Genomic DNA, 24204 nt, shown 5'->3' with positions numbered 1-24204 from the left:
CAGCATATGGAAGTTCCCGACTAGGTGTCAGACTGGAGCTACAATTGCTGGCCTAGGCCACAGCCACAGCAGGGTGGGATCCGAGCTGCATCTGCAACCTACATCATAGCTCACGGCCATGCTGGATCCCCCACCCACTGAGTGAAGCCAGGGATGGAACGCCACCCCGCCCCCCACCGGCCCCGCATCATCATGGATACCAGTTGGGTTTGTTCCCCCTGCCCCACGGATGGGAACTCCTCTCCCTCATTTCTATGACCTTGCTCTTCTGACCTTGAACCAAGTCTCTACCTTGGAATGACTCCAACTCCAGCAGGAATTTATTAGAGACATTCAAGTGCCAGGAGTCTCTTACCAGATGCCAAGAGGTCATTGACGAGCACAAGGAACTTCTCATCAGCCACGTGGGCGTCCGTCATGAGAAACACGGTGCTGAGATTCTTTGCCCCGGCTTTCAGGCACAAGCTGGCCAGGTCCGCCTAGAGAAACAACATCAGATCTCTGAGGAGTTACTGTCGCAGCTTGGGTCGCGGCCGTGGCATGGGTTTGATCTCTGGCCGGGGAACTTCTCTACGTCATGGGCGGGCCAAGTCAAACAACAACAACAAACAGAAAGATCTCTGAGAAGAGGGCCTTCTTGAAAAGAGACCCCCTTGCACTCTTCAGGAATGAGACCATTTTCCTGTGTGAGGGGCGGGAGGGCGGAGTGCTAGCCTGCACTCAGGGTGGGAACACAGGCCGCAGTCCCAGGCCTCGATGCCAAGAGCGGTGGAGAAGTAGCATTTCACGGTGCTGACCTTCAAGTCCCACAATCCTGAACTAGCTTCTAGAGCTCCTGCTTTTCTCAAACAGGTAACAGCTCCCCCAAGGACAGAGCTGGTCTCCTGTTCGTCTGTGTTACTTACATCACCACACAAGGGAATGACCTGCCCCAGGAGGCAAGTGACGGCTCTTGGTCTTGACAGAGAGTTATATCCTTGGGGTTCCTGGCCTGGGGGATGAGTCTCTCCTGTGGTAGCAGTCCTGTGTCCTCATGAGTAGCTCCAGCAAAAGACTTGTGTTGTAAAAAACATATTGGGGAACACACACACACACACACACACACAAGCACCACCATATGGCAGGAAATTCATCCGTTCCAAACTGGAGGTAGATGACGTTTGGGTGCTAGGATGCCAAGCCCTGAACTTGCCCAGCTTGGTCACTCTTGGTTCTTTCGATGTACCCCCTTCCCAAAGCGCAGCCATCACGCCCTCCTTCATCTTACTCGTCTCACTCGCTCACGTGATTCAAAGTTCATTTTTGGTCAGCCTCATACATTTCCTAACAGCCGAGCTTCCTTCTTGTCCAAAAAATTCCTTTTTGAAGTTAATAGACTTCTTTTAGATCAATGGCTTTCAGCATTTACAGGATTACCTAAGACAGTGTTTCTCAGCTCTCTTTATAATTACCTGGGGGCTGCTTTCAAATGTCCTGACACCTAGCTGCTCCCCAACCCCAGACTAGTTAATTCAGGATTTCTGAGAGGTGGGATGCCGACATCAGTATTACTTGAAGAGGATTCCAGTGAACAGCCAAGGTTGAGAAGCTCTGTCTTAGATCATTCTGTAAAGGCATAATTCTCATGAGCGCCATCTTGTCTTGTCTTTTTTGGAAGCACTCCAGACTGACCTGGTCTGAACCCAGAGTGTGACCTGAGAGGCAGCCAATGGCGAGAGGCTGAGCTGGGAATCAGAGCTGCAGGGAGCATCATCAGCAGTTGAGATGATGGAGAGGGGTGGGCAGGTCTGGCTCAGTGCTGGCTGGCATTCTCCCAGGGACAGCAAGAGCAGCCTCTGGATGGAAATTACATCATGACTCCCCTCCAGGCCTCTGCTGTGGCCATGGATCAGAGGGAGAGGGATGGGCAAAGTGGCCTCCGAAGGTTCTTACGGAATGCCTTTCTCCACTTTCCAGGGTGTGCACTGTGGCTCCCAAGTGCCTAAAGTCTCCAACCTGGAAATGCCACTGAAGATCCTAGCAGCTGGTGGTTACTAACTCATCTTTTAAAATGTGAATTTCTTATGAAACGGGCAAACAACTGTCAGAATTCCTCCCGTGTGCTAGGGCTGCTGGAGAGCTGTGCGCTGAATTTGGTGTAGGTGTGCTTCTGATATGGGCAGAGACTAAGGCTCCACAGGTGCAACTAAAGCAGCTGAGTTCTCGGGAATGCAGACCTTGGGAAGGATCTAATGAGAAAGGGACCCTCCCATCACCAGCGGGGAGTCTAAGAAGATGGACAATTAAGGGGCAGGTCTGGGCGGCGGGGGGGATGAAGAGCTAAGGAGGGTAACAGGGAGTTGTGGGCAGCTGGGGAGAGGCTGGGCCTCCTCCATGCAGCCCCCCGGCCCTCCTACCTTGAAGTCAGGGATCTGGTAGCCCTTCCGCAGCGTGATCTGGAATACGTCCATGGAGCCGATGAAAGCTGCAAGTCGTGTCAAGCTCTGCTTGCCGCTCCCCCCAACACCAACCAGCAGAGCATTGCCCCGAGGGGACTCCAAGATGCGACTGATGTGGCAGCTAGAGGGGAAGCAGAGGCACGGGGCTTTGATCAGACTTCTCCCTGGGAGGAGCATGCGTGATGGTGAGAACTGGAACCCTCCTTGCAGGCACATCAGGGGCTGAGCTGTGGGGAAATGGAGTTAAACTGTCCCCAAACCTGGCCTCGCCTCTTGCCCGAGTGGATTCAAGTTGCCTTGTTCTGCTTTAAGCCAAAGCCTCTGGTGGAGCAGTGGCGGAGGAGGAGCCCGGCACCGGCCAGGGTCAGGGGGGCGTGCGATGGTGACGGGAGGGCCCAGGCTTACCCTCGGGCTCCTCCCCAGCCAACCCTGACCTGCCCCGACCTATTTCTGCTTTTAGGCAGGAAAGGGAGGCAGGAAACAGAGAAAAGGAGAAAGCATACAATTAAAAACAGAAACAAACTGAGGGAAGACGAGAGGACAAGCAGGAACACAACAGGAAAGAAGGAGCAAAACTAAAGTCAGCAGAACAAGGGCCCCGATGGAGCTCTTCTCTCGCCCCCTCCGTCCTCCCTGGGCGTTGATGCCCTTGTGACGAATAGCTGCGGACTCTCACTGTCGCCCCGCAAGACACCTGCCTCCCTGGTTTCTGGATTCTTCACGTTGTAGCTTCCCGCCCCAACAAGGGGGAAATACTCCCAGGCCCTGGGCTTGGACCTGGCCTGCCGTCCAGAGGGACTGGGGAGCCTGCCCCCTGCAGGCCTTCCTCAGAGGCCGCTCTTCCACCAGGCTGCTCACAGCCTCTCCTCCAGGGTCCACCCCCATCCTCGCTCTTCCTCCCTCAGCACTACGTACACGGCTCCCGGAAGGCACCTACCTTCTTTCTACACGTAACTCCTAGTTCCTTTTTTTCACCTTAAAAACAGTAACTAGTCATCACAAAACGCATAAAATACAGAAAAAACAATTCTACTATCTAGCAATAAACACTACCGACAATAATTATATGTCCTTCTGGATTTGTTCTAGTATCTGACTACATGAGTATATATTTATGTGTATATACATTATTACATCTGAAAACTCAATCCTGAATATTTTCAAAAATGGGTCCCATGACATACTGAACATAGGGTTTTGAAACCGCTTTTTTTCCCCTTTAATTCCTTTCTTTTTTTTTTTTTTTTTTTTGGCTGTGCCTATGGAATGTGGAAGCTCCAGAGCCAGGGACTGACCCCGGGAGCTGTGACCTGAGCTGCAGCAGTGCCACTACTGGATCCTTAACCAGCTGCACCACAAGAGGACTCCTGAAGCTACTTTTTCATTCAGCAGTATACTTTGGTTATTTCCACACGCCACTGAGTGATCCGCTAGAGCATGCTGTGGGTGGCGGGAAAATATTCCACCGCACAGAGTAAGTTCCGTGTCTGTGACAGCCTACTCTTGGACATTTAGGTTGTTTCCAACATTGTCTAGCTATCAACAATGCCACAGAAATATTCTGAGTGTACATCTCTAATTGCGTCCACAGGACAGGTCCCCAGGATGACCATTTTCATGGCTTTTGGCACATGCTGAAAAACTACACCCCCCTCCCCGGACGGTGGCACCAATTTGTCCTCTTCTTGGGTGGAACTGATCAGAAGTTGGCTCTCTTATACTGGAGGATGAAGCGGTGTTAGACTGTGTTGGCTGAATCAGAACGGTCGACCCACGTATTTGAGAACACACAATGTGATGATGAAGCCACTGTGGGGGGCTCGTGTGCCACCAAATTTAAGTTATCACATTTTATTCCCCTAAACGTTCAGGAGTTATTTACTGGCCTACTTTTAATTCTGTTTATGATTTCCCTTTTCATTTCCAACTTTTTCATTGTGATGCAGTCTTATGTCAGACAGATCTCCACTTCCCTAGCTCCCTTATTAAGCCATCCTTTTAGGCATCTGCAGAGTGTGCATATTCATCTGGTTTTCTCTATAGAGCAAGCACACTGACGGTATTCAAGAAATTTTGGTTAAATCTAAGCAGAGGACCCCAGACCTTATACTCAGCATCACATCTGGGAAGAGGCAGGCACACAGAGTCATCTGCTTTGTGTCTCTGTTAGATGGTGCCTGGCTAGAGCGAAACAGAGACAAATTGCGGTGCTAAGACAGCCAGGCCTCTCTTCGGATTCAAAAAAAGGGGGGCAGGAATGAATTAATGGAGGAGAGAGGCAGGCATGGGGAGACGTCCAAGTGGGTTCCGTGGGCCGCACGACACCCAGCTCTATTCTGCGAGGCCTGAGCTCAGCTTAGCATGGCCCACGCTATTCAGTATCTAAATGGGAATGCATCATTAGTGAAGAAGTTTCCAAAGAAGAACGGTTAAGTCTGCAACTGTCAGCATTGGACTCCAGCTGGGGATTCATTAACAACCTCTGACGAGGGCAAAGGACTCTGCATTTAAATGACAAAATTTAAAAAGAAGATCAATATTCTAAAGGATTCCTGGGCCAGAAAACCAAGGCAGTCTAAGTGAAGCCCATTACTGAGTTTCTAGGAGATTAAAAACAAAAGCTGAAGATGTACCACAGCACAGCTGGAGGAAGCTGGCTTATTGAAGACTACACACACACACACACACGCACAAGAGAACCGATGAGATGTTCAAAAGAAGGGGCACAAGAGAAGTACATCTGAAGTTCCTTTTTCAGATGGAAATGTGAAGTGATTCTACGAGAAAAAGGAGGCAGAAAAATATACATGGGGTGAAAAAACAAAGAAAAGGATGGATGAGAAGATTATGCAAAAGCATGGGAAAGATCTAGTGTAAATCTCTCAGGAAAAAGCAGATGAGAATCTGCAGAAACGGTTAAGGAAGTTAGCAGGAGAACAAAATGGTGCTCTGAGGGAAAGAAAATGACCTCACAAAGACAAAGACTCTGGCACCATGGACTGCTCATTAAATGCAAAGCCCTTGACACGCAGCCTTCTTAGCCTCATTTCCCAGAGGAGAAGCTACATGTCCTTCGCAACGCACCACAGCCAAGTGGTGGCAGAACCAGGATTTGGACTTGGGCCTGGCTCTGTCTTCAGAACCGGTGCCTGTCACCACTACCCAGAGTCCGTGACTGGGTTCGGCATGAAAGAAGCAGGAGGAGAGAACAGCAAAGCCCAGGGAAGGGGCAGAGGAATCACACAACAGAACCAGGGGCGAGATCAAGTAGCCAGACGCTAGAAAAGCCTTAGGCACCTCTACTCGCCAGCCCCCAGGGTTCCTGCCCGTGGGGGCAGGAGGTGTGACCTCCTTGAGGTGAGCCAGGCCCTCTGCCCCGCACTGTGTGCAGCGGCGCTGACGCCACGCCGTAGCTGCCAGTGCCGCTCACTGGACTGAGGTCAGAGGGGAAGGCTTCTGCTCTCCCGGCTGGAGCCCCGGGCAGGTGGGGGGGGGGGGGCGGAGGGAGAAGGAAGGCGTGGGGTGTGGCTGCTGTAAAGCAGACGTACATGAACTCATACACCCGGGTGCACCCCATTCTTCAGAATGATCCCCCTCAAGGCAGCTCGTTACTCCTGTTACTTTGCTGTTGCTAATGCAGCAAGGACTTCTCTTTGGAAACTATTTTCAGAGTCTGTTTAGGAGCCTCAGGAGAAAAGCCCATTTTCATTCCCTCATTTTTTCTCCCTAAAACCAGTGTTAGTTTGATCACCATGTTGGAAACCGCATCGACTGAATCACTTGCGATTCTCCGCAATTAAACTGACCCTAAAGGACAAAGACGATGACACAGGCTCTGGCAGCTCTTAAAGAGGAGGGAAAATACTCCCCGATGTCTCACCAGGCCAGTGAACAGACACCCTAAAACCCTTATTACTGCCGAGCTCCTGTGCACCGACTCCGTCCAGGTCCTGCGACTCCGCGGCGAGGGAGACAGTCCGTGTGCGCAAGGCGCTCCCACCGGGTCCAGGGAGTGAAGAAAGCACTGGGGCGGGGAGACTGAGCACACGCTCGAGCCCGAGCTGCATGAGTGGAGGCACTACTCGCCCACTTTGGGGGTGTGTGTGACATTAGGCAACTTCCCTCGTGTCTCTGGATACGTCTCCTTACTGATGATGTGGGGATAAGAGCAGACTGGACGTCAGGGCGTCTGTGAAGCCCAAGGGCACTGACGCAAGTAAAACCCTGAGCACCAGGCCCCTGGGAGGTTTATGTCCAGTGCGGCTCTTACATCTCATATCCAGGGCCGCCTCCCCACCCACCTAGCGCTGCACTCACCTCCCAGTACGCTCTAACCCCTTGCCTTTCTGTTTTCCTTCTCGTTTATTCTATATGACAGGCTAAGAATTTTTACTGGGCACCTGCTATGTTCCAGACTCTGCCCTAGTGTTGAGGATCCAGCAGTGAATAAGACAAAGACCCTACACTCACACCAACACCATCGAATCAATACATACCTGCAGGCTGGAGAGATGAATGGAAACAAAATAACAGTGTAATTAATCACAACAAATATAGTAGGGAAGTCAAATAACATAAGGTGAGGACCAGCAGTGACAACTGACTTTAGCAAGAGGTAGGTCTGTGGTGACTTTGATAAGAGTTCCTTTGTTCAAGCGGTAAGGAAAGGACCAAAGAATGGATGAGAAGTGAGAAAGTATGACAGGTAGAGACAGCCCTTTGGATGAGTTTCCTTTTGAACAGGAGCTGAGGGGTAGGAGTCAAAAGAGATATAAGAGTCAAGGAACAGTTTATTCTTTTTTGATAAATGGTAACACGGCATGTTTGTATGCTGGTGCATATGATCCAGAAATTAATGAATTGAAGATGGGGTAAAAGGGAAGAGTGAGAGAGAGAGGGAGGGAGAGTTATTGCAGAAAGGAGGAAAGGTGAGAGGAGAAGGGCTCCAGGGCACTCGTGGAGGGACTGGCCTCGGGTGGGAGCAGAGATGGTCCAGCAGCTGAAACAGTAGAGAAGGCAGGGTCTGTGGCTGGGATGCAGGTGGGTACAGAGAGGATACATGGCGATGAGAGAGCTCTTCTGGCTGCTTTCATTCTCCCAGTGAAATAAGAGACGAGCTCATTAACTGGGAATAAAGAGCGGGCAGAGATGTTAGAAGCTTGAGAGAGGAGGAAAACGTGATGCAGGCATCACAGGAAGGGACCAGAGCGACCCGTCCAGGGCAGAAGAGGAGAGTTTGCAGCCCAGCGTAGGGCTTGTTTGGTATTTGTGGCTGAGCAACCGAAGCAAGCAAAAGCCAAGTCAGCAAGGTGGTGGTGTTTCTTCGCTCATGTCCTGATGCTTAGGGGCAGGTGTGGAAAAAGACAGTGAGGTTCAGCTGGGGAGGGGTTCTGTCACATGGATGCAACGACAGGAAAGTTAGGGGAGCCTGGCCTGGCCGCCGGGGTCTGTGGTGGTGGAGGAAAAGAAGACGTGCAGCGTGAAAAAGTAGGTGGTGCCGCGGAGTCAAGTCTTGATGATGTTTAAGAACATATTTATTTGTGACAATAGGGACGGACACGGAAGGCTTTGTGCCAAGTGAGATGAGACAGAGCATGGCAAATGCTGTGTGAACTTCCTTGCATGTGGAACCTAATCAAACCAAACACACAGAAGCAGAGATCAGGTTTGTGGGTGCCAGAGGTGAGGCGTGGAGAGGGAAGGAATGAGGGGTTGAAAAGTATAAGCTTCCAGTTACAAAATAAACAGGTTCTGGGGATGCAGTGTACAGTGACTGCAGTTAACACTGCTGTATCGTGTATTTGAGAGTTGCTACGAGAGGAGGTCTTAAAAGTGCTCCAAACAAGGAAGATAATTATAACGAGGTGAGGTGATGGTTGTCAACTAATCTTGTGGTAGAAATCTTATGCTGCACACCTTAGGCTGAGACAATGTTATATGTCAACTGCATCTCAGTAAAGCTGGGAAATAAAGACTAGCTGGAATAGGAATTCCCGGGAGGCACAGCATGTTAAGGATCCAGCAAGGCCACTGCTGTGGTGTGGATTTGATCCCTAGCCCAGAAACTCCCACATGCTGCGGCCATGGCAAAAACAAAAAAAAAAAAAAAAAAAAGAAAAAAGCTGGACTGAAAACTGGAGCAAGTTAAGTGGGGGAATAGGAGGTGCCACTGTGAGAGTGGGATGCTTGAGACTGCGATTTTGGAGGGAAGCACATAACTGGGGATAGAAGTTCTGGGGGAGGAGCAGGTGAGTGAGAGGCAGAGGTGGGATGGAAGAGAAGACCGCTGAACTGAGGAGACCGAGGGACCCCAAGACCAGGGGATGCACAGGTGCCACTGAAGAAAGGTGTGGCTGAGGAGAGGAGGCGGTCCAAGCATGAAGGCAAGCGGTCAGTGATGGGGAGCAGTGGGAGGCCGGCAGAGGACAGAGACAAGGAGAGGTGATGGCATCAAAGTCCAGGTACTCGTGCTTCAGAAGAGCTCCGGTCTGGGAAAGATAAAGGAGAAAGAGAGACACCACAGGATATCACCTGTGTGGAACCTAAAACATGACACACATGAGTCCCTCTACAGAACAGAAGCAGACCCACAGACATGGAGAACAGGCTTGCGGTTGCCAAGAGTGGGGGCGGGTGGGGAGGGATGGGGTGGGAGGCTGGGGTTACCAGACGTGAGCTACTCTACATGGAGGGAAAAAACAACACGATCCCACAGCACAGCACTGACAACTATACTCAGCGTCCTATGAGAAACCACAGTGGAAAAGAATATTGTAGAAAAGAGTATTTCCACCACCGTGGAAAAGAGCATTTTACCGAACCACTTTGCCATACTGCAGAAATGAACACAACGTGGTAAATCAACATTACTTCAACAAAAAAGGAGAAATGGCTCACACACGCTATTGGCACGGGGTGGGGGAGAAGGAGGGTCTGCACCTCTCTCTGTCCCCGGGATGCACAGAATGGGGAGGAAAGAGCAGCTTTCCTCAACTCACGGCTTCCATCACTGAGGAAGGTAGAGTGGATCTTGCTGTTGGAGACGCTGGGTGCCAGGGGACAGGGGAGAGATTTTAGAGGGCGGGAGGGTGGTAAGTGCGACGCCGGCCGCGGCTGTGAAGAGCAGGGTGGGCACCGCACCGGTGTGACTATAAACTGTCCCGGGAGGCTGGTGACTGCTCTCCACGGCTCGCTTGAGAGCAGCGACACTTAAAAGGATATGTACTTTTAGAAATATGGATGCACTTAAACAAAACCTTCAATCTCATTATTTTAAAATTGGCCCTTGGATTAGTACGGGTTGGGAAAGCAGGTCCTGAGCTGCCCTGGTGCCATTTTTAATGATCTCCCATTTTCCCGCGACGTCACCATGACCAAGCCCAGGGCTGCAAAGAGCAGACAAGGAACCACGCCAGTTCCCCTGTGCCCAGCACCACGCTGCTCTGGAGAGCCCGAGGCAGAAGCTGCAGCTGCCCCTCTGCCAGCCGCTGTCTTGACCTTCGTGACAGAAGCAGCAATAGCTGCTTTCCTGGTGTTACCAAAGTGTCCTCAATTCCCAAAGGAGACCCCTGACCCTGGGAAGAGGGGGCAGCTGCAGAGAGGCGAGAAGAGAGGCCCACTTACACGTGGCGCATGGCGTCCTCGAAGAGAACCAGGTCCATCACGGTGTTGACTTCGTTGTGGTTCTCCAGGGCCTCCACCAGGGTCTGGGTCAAGCGTTCCCACGACTGCACAGGCATGTACTTGGGCTCGCCAATGCCGTGTGCAAAGTGGCAATACATGTTCAGGCTTCGGGTCTGCTGCTCCACAGTCTCTCCAAGATCCTGGTGAAGAGATACAGGGACAAAGGACCCTCCTTACTGCTGCTCAGTTCTGGCTCCACACAGAGTGGAGACACTTCATTTGCTTTTTCTCTCTGAACATGCTCTAAAGATGATCGGTGCTGCTTCCAACACTTCCCTTTTTTTGAGAAGCCCTTGAAAAGCAGAGGTTGAACATCCATTTACCACTCCAGGAAGTCAGAGACGCTGTTTGTGACTCCTTGTGGGCTGAGGATGGGGACCGGAAGGTGGGAGGTGCCCTTGCCACACGCACAGGAAGAGCCCTGTCTGAGCCGAGCGGAGGATGAGGACACGTGCTGAGGTTCCCTAAGCAGGGGCTCTTTCACCAGGGGTGGGCTCCACCATCCTTGGCCCGATGGTCTCCCCTCCCCTCCACCCATTCCAGCAGGTCTCGCTCCCCAATCCACAGCAGTGTCATAAAACGCCCTGTGCTGTTTCCTGGGAGATAACTTTGTAGGCTCAAGCCCTAAGTCTTGGTTTCTGAAAAATGTGCCACGAGCCCGCCTTAGGTGATTGATTTGTTCATGGGGATGATGATACTATTAAAACATTTACAGTAGAACTCCCTACTTGTAAAACATTTATGAATATTTGGGTTTACTGTCGGTCAACGCTTGCGCACAAGGCAAACTGTACCATGTTCAACAAATACCTAGTACAACTCGACTGACTTGTAAGACCCGGGGCCTCTGACTCCTCACTACCCATCTGTCCTTTAAGCACTGAGGAGGCAGCTCACTTCTTTTAATTTAGAATGGACCTATTTACTTATCAAACCCCAAATACTTGAGACGTCCAGAGAGAGAAAGGCTGTAGAGGAAGGAAGCCCAACGAAGAACACTTCTCTCAACGCCAGCATGCGCAACGGTCCCCACCTGCCATGCTTTTCTCCTGAGGTTCAGAGGGGAGCGATGTGCCTGAATCAGCTGCCCGAATAACAGCAGAGGCATTATCCAGAGCATGCATCACTCGGGGTTGGCCTTGGGAGCCCCTGGGGTAAGACTCATCAAACCTCCTGGAGGGAGGGAAAGTGAGGACGAGTAGCTTCCATAAGAACCAGGACTGATACTCGGTTAAAAGAAGAAATACACAGAGTTAATATAAAAGAGTTGTTACGTTTTGAGGGATGTTTCAGGACCACAGAAAACCTTTAAACTGTGCTGGCTTTGCTAGACAGGAACAACAAATGTCCAGGCATTTGGATAAGATTTAACGTGATGCAGGAGAGCCTCTCTTGCTAGTCGAGGAAAACATGTGGGAAAGTGATGTGGGAATACATTTGCCCAGTTTGAAAATGGGCTCATACACTGGGAATTGGTCCTGATGGCAGTTAATTTACAGTAATGATCTGGCAGAAGAACAGTGAAAGTGCAGTTCTGAAAAGCCTGGTCTGCAAAGATTCTTTGATGAACAAATCTCTGATTTTATGATCAGAGCCAGATGTGTAGAAGGAGGAGCGAAAACCAACCTGCCCAGCGAAACACAGATTTCTTGATAGTGACGTATCACATAATGGCCACAAATAAGAGAACTTTAAGCTTTTAGGAGTTCCCGTGGTGGCGCAGTGGTTAACAAATTTAACTAGGAACCATGAGGTTGCGGGCTCGATCTCTGGCCTTGCTCAGTGGGTTAAGGATCCGGCACTGCTGTGAGCTGTGGTGTAGGTCGCAGACATGGCTTGGATCTGGCGTTGCTGTGGCTGTGGTGTAAGCTGGCAGCTGTAGCTCCAATGCGGCTCCTAGCCTGGGAACCTCCATATACCTTGAATGCAGCCCTAAAAAGACAAAAACCAAAAAGAATGGGATGAGTGGAGGAATTTAGGGTGTTTGGTCTAGTAAAGAGCAGATTTCTGATAAGTTACTTAAAATGCTGTCCATTCACAAGGCTGTCCTACAGGTTGGGATGGACTGAATGTATCTTCAGAAGTGGACTCAGAATCTTACCAGGAAAAAATATGGAACTAAACCTAGCAAGATGAGCACGAGGACAACACAATATCTTTAAATACAGGGTTTGATTATTTCTGAGTTCGAGAGGATACATAAACAGGGTGTGTGGAAAATACGGCTGCAACCTACACCACAGCTCACAGCAACGCCCGCTCATTAACCCACTGAGCAAGGGCAGGGACCGAACCCGCAACCTCATGGTTCCTAGTCGGTATCGTTAACCACTGCGCCATGACGGGAACTCCTGGGATGATTCTGACACTAAGAGATGTCATATGATCTCAGGCTGTGTTAATGCCTCTGTGCTTCCTGGGGCATATTCTAGAAACCATTCATTCTTCAAATTATGAGTAGGTTTCACGAAGGGAAAAGAGTTTTAGGGTCTAATACTTTGGGAAATGAGATATGAATCAGGCTTATTCAAGATTTTTTAGGACTTTACTGTGCTGAATGTTCTGTGAATTTCCAAGAGAGGGATAGAGGATGAAATGCTTTCTCAACCTATTTTGTCGTGGATACCTTGCTTCCAAGGAGCATACTGCAGCACGACTGCTCAGCAGGACATTTTGGGAAACACAGTAACAAAATCATAGCCTATAAGAAGAGGGGATTGATGTTCTTGCTTTTGGTCAAATCCCAGTTGGGTTACATTAACAGACGTCAGACACCATGACGTCAGAGGGCGGAACTGATGGTAGAGTAATCAAGACGGTGTCCAATTTCTCTGGGTTTGGAAATGAGCCTTTCCAAAAGTTGCGAAAAGAACAGAGGCTCTTTGCCTCTGGAGACCCAGGAAGAACAAGAAAAATGGTCTGAAAAGATGTGAAGGCTTACCATGTAGACCGAGGATTACTGGATCTAAAACTTTAGATCATGATTTAAATAATTCTCCAGTCTCTAAAGCTGTTCTAAATGTCAAAGTTGTTCCAAATGTACAGCCACGGGCGGTTCCAAAGCGGCTGCCTTTGCAAAGACAGTGGTGCATTTCCAAGGAGGCTGGTGTGTCAGCGGGAGGACCAGTCTGGGAGATGCTTCTGGGAGGAGTTAGCACAGGGGCGGGTTGGGTCAGATGCTCTCCATGGACCTCAACACAAGAGTCTGGGATGCACGTGTCTCCTGCCCCAGCATGTTTCACTTTGGCAAAATAATGACAGATTTTCTCTCCTCATCCAATGCTGACTTTCTTCAATTAATGGGCTAGATTTTTTTTTTTTGGCCACACCCATGGCATCAGGAAGTTCCCAGGCCAGGGATCAAACCTGCACCACAGCTGTAACCAGAGCCACAGCAGTGACAATGCCACATTCTTAAGCTGCTGAGCCACCAGGGAACTCCATGAGCTAGGTTTTATCATGTGGGTGCATACTTATCATTATTTTTTCAAATGTAAATCTAAATTCACAGGGCAATACTCACATCAAAAATTTTCTTGACCACTTCTGCCTGGATCTTGTCAAAAAGATCAAGGTCCTTTTCTTCCACCATCTTATCCCGATAAACCCGATTTGACTCATGCAGGTAGAGCTTTACTAGGTCCTGTGTGGATTTGACACATTCCACTGAGGAGAAGAGAATGCCCTTTAAGGAGAACAAACAACAACAAAGAATAACATGACTAACAATTTAAAACTACAACAGTTACAATTTATTGAAGCCAGTTATGTGACAGGGAGTAAACTAGACGTTTGGCCAGATAAAGCTCATTTAACCATTCTGATGATTCTACACAGTAATCTTTATTTTATTTCTTTATTTTTTGGCCATGGTGTGCAGCAGCTTGATGTGGGATCTCAGTTCCCAGATCAGACACTGAACCTGGGCTGCAGTGGTAAAACTGCCCAACGTGTCTACCAGGGAGCTCCCTACAATGCACTTTTTACAATCCTTTTCGCATGATGTGAAGACTGGGATTCAGAAAGACAGGAAGCATGTGCCCAGCTCATCAAGTGGCCTTACTTCACAACCACGCAGTGCTGAGACCAGATCTGCTTGGCTCGAGAGCCTGGAATTTCAACCACTATTTTCTTTTTCTTTCTTTTTTTTTTTTTTTTGTCTTTTTGCCATTTCTTGGGCCGCTCCCGTGGCATATGGAGGTTCCCAGGCTAGGGGTCCAATCGGAGCTGTAGCTGCCAGACTACACCAGAGCCACAGCAACTCGGGATCCGAGCTGCGTCTGCGACCTACACCACAGCTCACGGCAACGCCGGGTCGTTAACCCACTGAACAAGGGCAGGGATCGAACCTGCAACCTCATGGTTCCTAGTCGGATTCGTTAACCACTGTGCCACGACGGGAACTCCCTCAACCACTATTTTCCAAACCTGCACCGTGAGGGGCGAGGCGGCGTCTCTGCTGTACTTCAGTTCTACAAGCACCGTTTTGAGAACTAACTTAGGTGACGATGCCTATGTCAAGTCACAATGATGACAGAGGAGGGCTGGAAGGAATCCAGCTAACCTCTGAGGGCCAGCCACCCATTTATTCGTCTCTAGGAAGTTCTCCTTCCTGTAGACGTCAGGGGTCATTCCAAATATCTACTATTCTTTCCAGATTTCGGTCGCCTCTTTCTGTCATTATTAGCCAGTGTCCTAGACCCTGCTCCATGGAAAAATGGAGACCTCCGGGATTAAAGCCTCTCGCCGACTTCAAGTCCTCTAACTCAAACTCACTGATGTTTTGTTTGCCCTCATCGCTTTCCTTCTTGTCTTACACGAAAAGCGGTCCTTTAATTGTTCCTCATGAGGGACAGGAGAGTGCTCAGATCCATCCACGCGGCATGAAGATCTGGTCAACTCCGTCGTCACACGTACCATCACTTCCCATACAAATCTACGTTTCAGTTCCACAAAATTCAAAGTGTTTTCTGATTCTGAATACTTCCTATGCCTCCATGCCTTCTGCGTTGTCTGCTGTGCTCGTATTTCAGGATCTAGCTCAGCAGATACCTCACCACGTCTTCCACGAGATTGCCTTTCCTGTCCAACAACATTCTCCCTGATGTGCCCCACCATACCCTTTACAAATGTACCTCTACTATAGAAGAATTGTACGTTTCTTTTTTTCTTTTTTTGTCTTTTTGCTAATTCTTTGGGCTGCTCCCGCGGCATATGGAGGTTCCCAGGCTAGGGGTTGAATCGGAGCTGTAGCTGCCAGCCTACGCCAGAGCCAGAGCAACACGGGCATCCGAGCCGCGTCTGCAACCTACACCACAGCTCACGGCAACGCCCGGATCCTTAACCCACTGAGCAAGGGCAGGGACCAAACCCGCAACCTCATGGTTCCTAGTCAGATTCGTTAACCACTGCGCCACCACGGGAACTCCAATTGTACGTTTCTAAAATAACTTCCTTTCGTACGGGTTTGCTTCTTCCAGATCATGGTGAGCGTCTCTAAATTTTAGAAATAAAGCAATATACTTCTAAATACCCCATGGGTTAAAGAAGGAATGGTAAGGAAAATTAAGAAATATTATGACATGAAGGAGAAAAAAAAATGTAACGTACACACGCTTGCATGATGCAGCTAATGGCATAATTAGAGATAAATTTATAGTCCTAAAAATAAGCACTTCAGAAGAGGTGAAAGGCTGACAATTAATGACCTGAGTAACCATGTCAAGAAGTTAGAAAAATAAGAATAAACTAACCCTAATCCCAGAGCAAGTAGAAACAGGTTGTAAAGAGAAGAACAAATTTTAACAGCGTTAAAAACATTATCAAGTAGAGATAACCAGTAAAGTAAAAAACGTGTTATTGGTATACTTCTCTTTTTCAGTTTCTTCTGAAAAGACTAGCACAACTGATAACTCCCTTGTAGGGCTGACAGAAGATAAAAAGAGAAAAACAGAAAAGACGCACATAATCAATAGCCAGCATGAAAAAGAAAACATAATATCAGATAAAACAGACACTTAAAAGATAACGAGAAGGAGTTCTCTTGTGGCACAGTGGGTCAAGGATCCGGTGCTGTCACTGAAGCAGCTCAGGTTGCTGCCGTGGCCTGGGTTCCACCCCGAGCCTAGGAACTTCCACATGCTATGTGTGTGGCCAAAAGAAAAGAAAAAGAAAGACAACAACAGGATCCTATAAACACGTAGAAATTGACGACCGTGACATCCTACCATAACTGGTACATGAAGAAGCGGAGAACATGATCTGCCTAGTCTGTATTAAAGGAATTGAATTCATAATTTAAAATCGTTCACAAAGAAAACTCCAGATGGTTTCATCATTAAATTCTTCTGACATTTAAGGAAGGCACAATACAGTGTTTTAAAAACTCTTCCAAAAAAAAAAAAGTGTTTCCAGAAAAGGGGAAAACACTTCCCAATACATTTTATGAGAGCTTCATAACCTTAGAATACCAGAAGAAAAATTATAGGACAAACTTATTACCGTAGATGTGAAAATCATATAGACAAAGAGTGAATGGAATCCAGAAAATAAAAAATTAAGTTCCACATGTAACAACTAAGTTGGGTTGATTACAGGAATGCAAGGTTGATCTAACATTAAAACAATGTAATTTACTACATTTTCAGAAAAAATCGATACAATTATTTCAACAGAGAAAAATCATTTAAATTTCAACATATATTCCTGATAAAAACTCTTAGAAAACTATAAATAGAAATTTCCTTTTGTTTTGGTTTGCTTTTTTGGCTGCGCCTGAGCCATGTGGACATTCCTGGGCCAGAGACAAACCCATGCCATAGCAGTAACCAGAGCCACAGCAGGGATAGCACCAGATCCTGAACCTGCTGAGCCCCCAGGGAACTTCTAAATGGAGATTTTCTTAATTTGGTAAAGAGCATCCACAAAAGCCTAGATAAGTATCTCACTTAACGGCCGACTATTAGAAGCTTTACCCCTAAAATTAGGAAACAAAATTAATGCAACGAAATGCCACTCTCACCACTTCTCTCCACTGTTGTGGCAGCTGTAGCCAGGACAGCAAGACAAAGAAGATTTAAGGATTAGAAAGAAATTGTTACTATGATTAATTTCTACCGACAACAAGCATATAAATACAGGTATAAACATCATGTTGAACAAACACTACTTGACACAAGATTCCATTTATATAAAGTCATTTGGCCAAAATATGCCAAAATAACTAATGGTGCTAGAAGTCCAGATAGGGAAAAGGAGAAAAGAGAGAATGGAAGGGAGAAAAAGGTAGTCTCAGGATCTGGGAAAGTTTCATTTCTTGATCGCTGTGGTGGTAACACAGCTGCTATGACTTTATGACAATGAACCAAGGTGTGTGCTCCCGACTTGTGCGCTTTTCTACTTCAATGAAAGTTTATTTTTTAAAAAGAAGGGCATCTCATTAGGTCCCTTTGGTCCCACCGACACATAGGCCTCAGTCCCTCCCAGGTCTCCCAGGAACCCGCCCTGTGTAAGGTGAGCCGGGTGGGAAGGAGCACCAGCCGGGAGTGTGGACCCAGGGACTGGGTTTTATGTGAGCTGTGCTGTCAGCTGGAGTTCACAAGCCCTGTTACAGCCAAATGCTCAGGCTGACTGGCAATTAGGGCTGAGTAGAGGTGAGTGAGCGTGGCAGATGCCAACTGTGCACTGGCTTAGATAGCCGTGTGTAGCGCTCAGACGGGAACAGTTAATGATGTCTGCTACTCAGAGCTCTAGCAAATTCTGGACAGAGACAGGGGAGTGCAGAGAAGGCCTGAATGATTGAACCTTGGATCAAGCTGGATGGAGAACAGCGTGCTCTCCAGGCAGTGCCTGTCTCCCAAGGGCATTCCACCCTCCCTTAAGCTCTCTGTCAGGCCTTTAGACAAGCAGGCTGGGATGGGCAGGTGGTGGAGGCTGCCAGCAGGAGCTTGAAACTCTGCTCTGGAGGAGGAGGGTGAGGGGCTGCACTCTCCAGAGAGGATGCACTTTCCCACATTTGGGATGGGGGATGAGGGCTGGCAGGCCACAGGGAAGTAGCCCAGGGGTACTGCTCAGGCTGCCCCCATGTCAACAGCTCCCCTCCCTGGGTCCTCCTTGATTCTTGCCACTAAAAGGAGGTGGCACTGGAACCCTCCTTCCTCATGGAGCTTGTGTCACCCCAAATCCCTGGCACAGTAGAGCTGCCCACAATTGTTTTGGATATTGAGGCTTCTGCTTCTAGTGATGCCAACACGCTCGAGCTACTTGATTTGTCTGTGGCACAGTCTTGCCATTTCTAGATTGGAAATGATCAGCATTTCACCTGATGTGCTTGTCGTGAGGGTTAAATGATCAGCTAAGAGACGCAGAGGACGTAGGACTGGCTCAATAAACGCTAGCTATTATCACAGACTCGAGTCAGAATAGCCACCCTGGTCTCAAATTACCTCCCCACCTCATGGCGCAGGGGCCTCTCTGCCTCGCTGTCCGTTCCTACCTACTGGTCACTCCGCTAATGCCATTTATACTTTTCCACCTCCACGTCCACTCACGCTGGCAACGCTCCGAGCCGCTGTTAAATTGGGATCACGACGCGAATCCCCGAGGGGGGTGGCGAGTATGAATGGCAGGTGGCACAGCTGACAAGGCCGGTCCAGGCAGGAGCTGGGCTGGTGCTTCTCGTGAGACTGAACGCCTCTTTTCCCTTTAGTCCCGTCACTACAAGCCATGTGAATGTGACCGAAAGACTAACGCCTTTCTGTGGACTTGGCTCCAGTTCACCCTCCTGCAGTGAGATTTAAGAGTCTTCCTCCGCCAACGTCAGCACCCAACACATGGGAGCTAAGGACGGGGAGGCATGGGCCTGGCCACCGCGCGGGTCTGAGGCCACGGGGCCGTGCGTTTCACAGGCTCGGGGCTGAGTCTTTCTTGCTGCCTCGACTGTCTTCTGAGGTTCTCCTCAGGGGAAGTGCGGATGAGAAGGACAGAAGCGTGTGCCAGAAAGAGGCCCGGGCCAGGAACCTGCAGACCTAGATTCTGTTCCAGTTCCGTCCCCGGCTGGCCGTGTGCTCTTAGGAAACGGGGTAACCTGTGTGTGTCTGTTTCCTCACTTGCAGGTGAGCTAACGTTTGGAGACACCTGGCCAGGAGCGCTGTCTAAAGCCCGCTTACGAGAGCTCTCAGAGCCCTGACCTGCCTGTGGGGCTCGGCGGCCCCACGCGCCGGGGGAGCCTTCTGGGAACATCGCTCTTAGATCTTTGAGGTAACCGGCTATGGGGTTTCTGCTCCTTACAACCACGGGCCAGGAAGGCCCTATGGCCTCAGGGCTGGGGCCTTGGCTAGTCTGAGGTTCCCCAGAGTCCTCCCTGCACAGGTAGCGCCCTGGGTAACTAACGTGGAGGGTCAAGCCCCATTCTCCGGTGGCACTGACATTCCCTACAGGTGTGGCCTCTGCTTGATATAAAAAGCACCTTCCCTCGGTAATGGCTCAGAACCATCCTGGAAAGGGTTCTCTATGAAAAGTACTTTCTGCAGATGCTCGTCCAGAATGAGAGGGAGCTGTGGGCCCTCATAGAAGGATGCAGTGCCTGACCAAGGGGATGAGAGGGCCGTGTTTGCTGTACTGCCTTCTGGACATTTTAATAGCGAGAGGCCAAGCAACTGGAAGTGACAGGCAGACACATGCCATCACTATTCAGATAAGCAGCGGGGGCTTGAAATGGCTTTGCCCTGGAAAAGTACCTGGAATTCTTAGGACTGAGGCATCCCAGGGGCTAGTGTGTGGTGTCTTAGGAGCAGTGCAACACTATAGGAAGCAGAGAAATCCTGCCTGGCTCTGGGGTGTCCTTTCCCATCCCGAGAACAACGGGTGTACCACCAGCACCTGCAAAATAGTTCTTCCTTCCTTTCTTCTGTGCCACTTGCTTCCCTAGGCCTGCTGGGATTGCCCAACAACACTACCTCCAAAGCGCTGAGGCTTCTCCACCCAGAGAAGCCAACTGGGAAATGCACTCTGATTCCGAGAAGTAACTTCATCAGCAAACAGAACCCCCTTTTGTTGGATAGACTCTCGTGGACCCCAAAGCACTGCTGACTTATGTCCGTCACTCCCTATGAGCTCTGCCTTTGCCTAAGCATTTGGGAAAGAGCAGAGCGGGCAGCTCATCACTAAGCTTTCCAGCGTGTCTCAGGGCAGATGGATTCACCTGGAAAATGCTGGCGAGGTCTCGGAGGTTGAAGATGTAGTGGAACTTGACGGCCGTGGGGAGGAACGCGGTGGCGATCTTCTGGTGGAAGCTCAGGGCCAGGTGGACCAGCTGGGGGGTGGCTTTCTGCAGTGACGCCGGGAAGCTTCCCAGCTTCAGGTGCTGCGTCAGGATGGTGCTGTAGATGGAGGACAGGGCGTCTGCGCCCGGGAAGGAGAGGGCGAACACGCTGAAGTGACGCTGCACGGGGAAACAGAGGCATGTGGAGGAGTTAGACAGCATGGTCACAGAAGAGAAACCGCCCTTCCTGGGTTTGGACAGAATGGCGAGAAATCCTTAGAGGGGCTTTGAGTTCTACACCCTGATCACCTTTCTCACATGAAATCCCAACTGACGCTGAACCCACAGTGAGTGGGGGGGATGATGGGCTTTGGGCCTCTGGTCCAAGATGTCTCGAGGTGTGGCAGGAAAGGAAGTCTGACTCCAAACCCGGATGTGAGACTGAGGATGCACACGACCTTGGGAGGGTCACTCGCCTCCTAACGGGCTCTCATTCTGAAGAACCGCTTGAGTTAGATGGACCCTATGATTCCTTTTGGCTCTAAAAGCTTCAGGGCTCTGGGTCTAGGAGGTTTTCTGTCTCCCTGGAGATGAAATCAGCATCCTGTACGATTTACCACTTGAAGAGGCTGCCAATTTTCACACACAGCCAAATGACACCAGGCCTGGTCAGGGGGTGCTCAGGACCCTGGTGCCACCGTTCCTCCCGTACCTGGAGCCGTGGGTTGATGGTGAAGCTGCCTGCGGTGGGGTTCATGCAGGAGACGTACTGTACGTTCCTGACCTCCTTTAGGGACAGCTTGTTTCGATCATACCTGGAACAGTGAGAGACCAAGGGTAAGACTTGAATGAGGCCCCAGGCAGGTGAGTGCGTCGTCAAGGTGAGATGGCATGTGTCCGATCATTTGTGTGTTTAGGGGGTTAAAAAAAAGTCTAGATCCATTGGTAGAAACTGAGGCAAGACAAGAACTTAGGACAAATTCCTGAGATACAATATGGAAGCAGCACAGGAAGAAGAGACCACAAAGGTGGTCAAAGAGGCAGGAGGAAATCAAGGGTGTGTGGTACCCAGGAAGGCAGAGGAAGCCAGGATTCCCCAAAGGAGCCGGCGGTCAACCGCACCAAGTGCTGCAGAGAAAATGAGAAAGGTAGTGACCTATGGCGTCTGCTGGATGTCACAACAAAGATGCAGTTAGCAGCTGAGCAAGAAGAGCTCAATAAAGTGGAGGAAAGAGAAACCAAATCACCGTGGGTGGAGGAGTAAGCGGGAGACGAGGAACCGGAGACAGAAGAGAGAATCTGGTTACGAAGAGAGAGAGAGCACGCAGTAACCAGAAAATGCCTTTTTTTTTTTTTTTAACACAGTGTAGAAAGTGGTGGTGGCTGAAACAGTGAGGCCAGGGAGCCAGTCAGGAGAGAGGGGGACTAGGGTTTCAGGAGGTGGAGAGAGCAGACTCAAGGTGCTGGTGGGTGGTTAAGGCTTCAGGAAGACGCCTTGGGGGAGGGAGCAAAAGGTGCAGGGGATGCAAGGACGTGGTCCAGATGGAGACGCTAGAAATGGAGATGGCACTTGTGACCATCAGCCAAGGTCGGGTGGGAAGTGTGAGGAGAGAGGAGAGGGTACGAAAGATTTCTGAGAGCAGACCTGTAAACATGTGAAGCAATATGGTGGAATTTCTAGGAAGTTTCTAGTTCCCATTTAAGGTCTGTGACCATGAATCTAGAGTAAAACTAGGCTGACTGATTTTTTTCCAGGCGACTTCAGCTGCTCGAATGCTGGTGTGGAGATGGTGGACAGCTGTCCACAGCGGGCATCCAACAAAGGCCTGAGGAGTGAATGAAAGGTGACCCTGTAGCTGTAATTCTCCTGCAGGGTGAGGCAGGAAGGTGGGCAAGGTGGTCTCAAATCACTGTGAAACCCAGCAAGCTTAGGCCTTTTGCCATTACAAACTTTACTGCTGCAGGAGGAGGTAACATCAGAGCTTGTGAGTTGCTCGGAAGAGACAAAGGCTGTTAAGAGCTCTGGAGGCACGTGCACTGAACAGCGCATTAGGTGTTGTCACTGAAGTCCCTGTGACATGACCACATGTGGGGGCTAAGGGGGCCGGGAGTGGTTAATTCTGCTTTGGGACCGTGGGGAAGGCAACTTTGGAGGCACGTGTTGAAAAGGTAGGCTTTTTTTTTTTTTTTTTGCATTTCTTGGGCCGCTCCTGCGGCATATGGAGGTTCCCAGGCTAGGGGTCAAATTGGAGCTGTAGCCACCGGCCTATGCCAGAGCCACAGCAACGCGGGATCCGAGCCGCGTCTGCAACCTACACGACAGCTCACGGCAACGCCGGATCGTTAACCCACTGAGCAAGGGCAGGGACCGAACCCGCAACCTCATGGTTCCTAGTCGGATTCGTTAACCACTGCGCCACGACGGAAACTCCGGCTTTTTTTCTTTGAATGAGAGCTCTGTACCTTCTCTGACCAAGCTCTTCCAGGAGGTCTTAATCCCCTGTCTGGAAGGGGATTAAGAGAAACCAAATCAACAATCCCAGGAAGAGGGCGGTTTGCGGGGACCCTCACTGGACGCTGAGGCCTGCGGCTCGGCAGGACGGCCATCGGCCTCGACCTGTCCCCCACCCAGCCCGGGTCCCCTGAGTGCGCTCGTACCAGTGGCCGTAGTCCAGGTGCTGCCTGATGACAGTGTGGGGCTGCACGGTCCCGTAGGCGTCCACCTCGGGCATGTTCATGTCATCAATGAAATAGATAAGCTTCTTATTGCCTGGGGGGCCGTAATTTCTGCCGGCTTTCTTTTCCAGAGGCTTCTCCAGGGCAGCTGAGGAGAGAGCCAGTTAGTGAGGGGAGGAGGGCCACACCTCCAGGCCCAGTTCTAGGACGTGCGATGTTGAGGACACGCGTGCACGTGCGGGCGAACGACTGCAGCTGCTCCCGGGACCGCGGGAGGCTGGCGATGACCGGGCAGCAGGGGTGATGGCGGCGCCCAGGCGTGCCCCACCTGGCTCTGCCCTGCGTTGGCTCTTACACGTTTCTGACCTCACTGAACGCTTACGACACCACTGCAGGATCTGTACCACCGCCCCTCTCAGAGATGACGGCACTGGGCTCAGAAGGTCAAACCAGCTTTTCCAAGGCAGGGCCAGGATACAGATGCAGGCCAGTTAAACTTCAAAGCCCATGTTCCTTCTACCACCCTTGCGGTGCCCAGGTTTTCTTTCTGTGTAGACTGGAAACAGAAGGGACCTCTGCAGGCCTGAGGCCCAGTCCCCACGATCCAGGGCAGACCTGCCCTCACTGCCTCAGACAGCAGAGGAGCAGAGAGGCCAAGGCTCCCAACCCTGGTGGGAGGAGACCCCTTCACCCCCAGGGCTGTAACAGAGGGATTACTGCATGTTCTCGGGAGAGTTCACCTCCTGGGATTTCCCTGAGGGAGAGTAGAAACAGCAGCCCCAGAGAAAGTCCCAGAAGCTTCCAGTATCAGGAATGGGCCCCTCCACCTTCAGGTGACCTCTGGAGATGGAGTACAGACTCTCTCCAGGAGCTGCTTCTTCAATTATCCAGCCAGAGGGAAGGAATCAACAGCACGGTTTTCCAGCGTGACAGGACTTGTTTAGAACAAATTTAAGTAATAGGGTAGCGATATATGTTTTTTTTTTTTCAATAAAGCAATTAGATATTTATGTGTTGCAAGAACCAATACTATTACAGCTGGAGGCTCTGAGAACCATCTGATCCCTTTTCTTGAAAAACAAGTTTGTAAACAAGGAGGAAGTGTCAACAGACATATGAAGGTGACAGATAGAAAGACAAGTTCCT

The 24204-nt window shown here is 50.0% G+C and overlaps 1 protein-coding gene across 20 annotated transcripts in view; it reads right to left on the bottom strand.

Moving 5' to 3' along the window:
* The window catches only part of DNAH9 (dynein axonemal heavy chain 9), a 330145-nt gene that overhangs the window by 140496 nt on the left and 165445 nt on the right, over positions 1-24204 (bottom strand). For all 20 annotated transcript variants that reach the window (XR_014821870.1, XR_002337369.2, XR_014821872.1 and 17 more), the window contains 7 exons: positions 23041-23206; positions 21095-21197; positions 20323-20562; positions 13645-13806; positions 10062-10261; positions 2397-2559; positions 356-479 (listed from right to left, as the gene is read on the bottom strand). Coding sequence is in view for 13 of the 20 variants with exons in the window: in XM_084986157.1 (XP_084842283.1) it covers positions 356-479; positions 2397-2559; positions 10062-10261; positions 13645-13806; positions 20323-20562; positions 21095-21197; positions 23041-23206 (1158 nt within the window). In the remaining 7 variants the exon portion in view is untranslated. The remainder of the gene's footprint in view (positions 1-355; positions 480-2396; positions 2560-10061; positions 10262-13644; positions 13807-20322; positions 20563-21094; positions 21198-23040; positions 23207-24204) is intronic.

Source organism: Sus scrofa, chromosome 12 (assembly GCF_054392235.1).
Source record: "Sus scrofa isolate SSC_HxYL_T2T_F1_AM1 chromosome 12, Sscrofa_HxYL_maternal_Yorkshire_Landrace_v2.0, whole genome shotgun sequence".
Classification (NCBI taxonomy): Eukaryota; Metazoa; Chordata; class Mammalia; order Artiodactyla; family Suidae; genus Sus; species Sus scrofa.
Note: the sequence above shows the minus strand (reverse complement) of the source record. Positions and strands in the feature narration are given on the sequence as shown.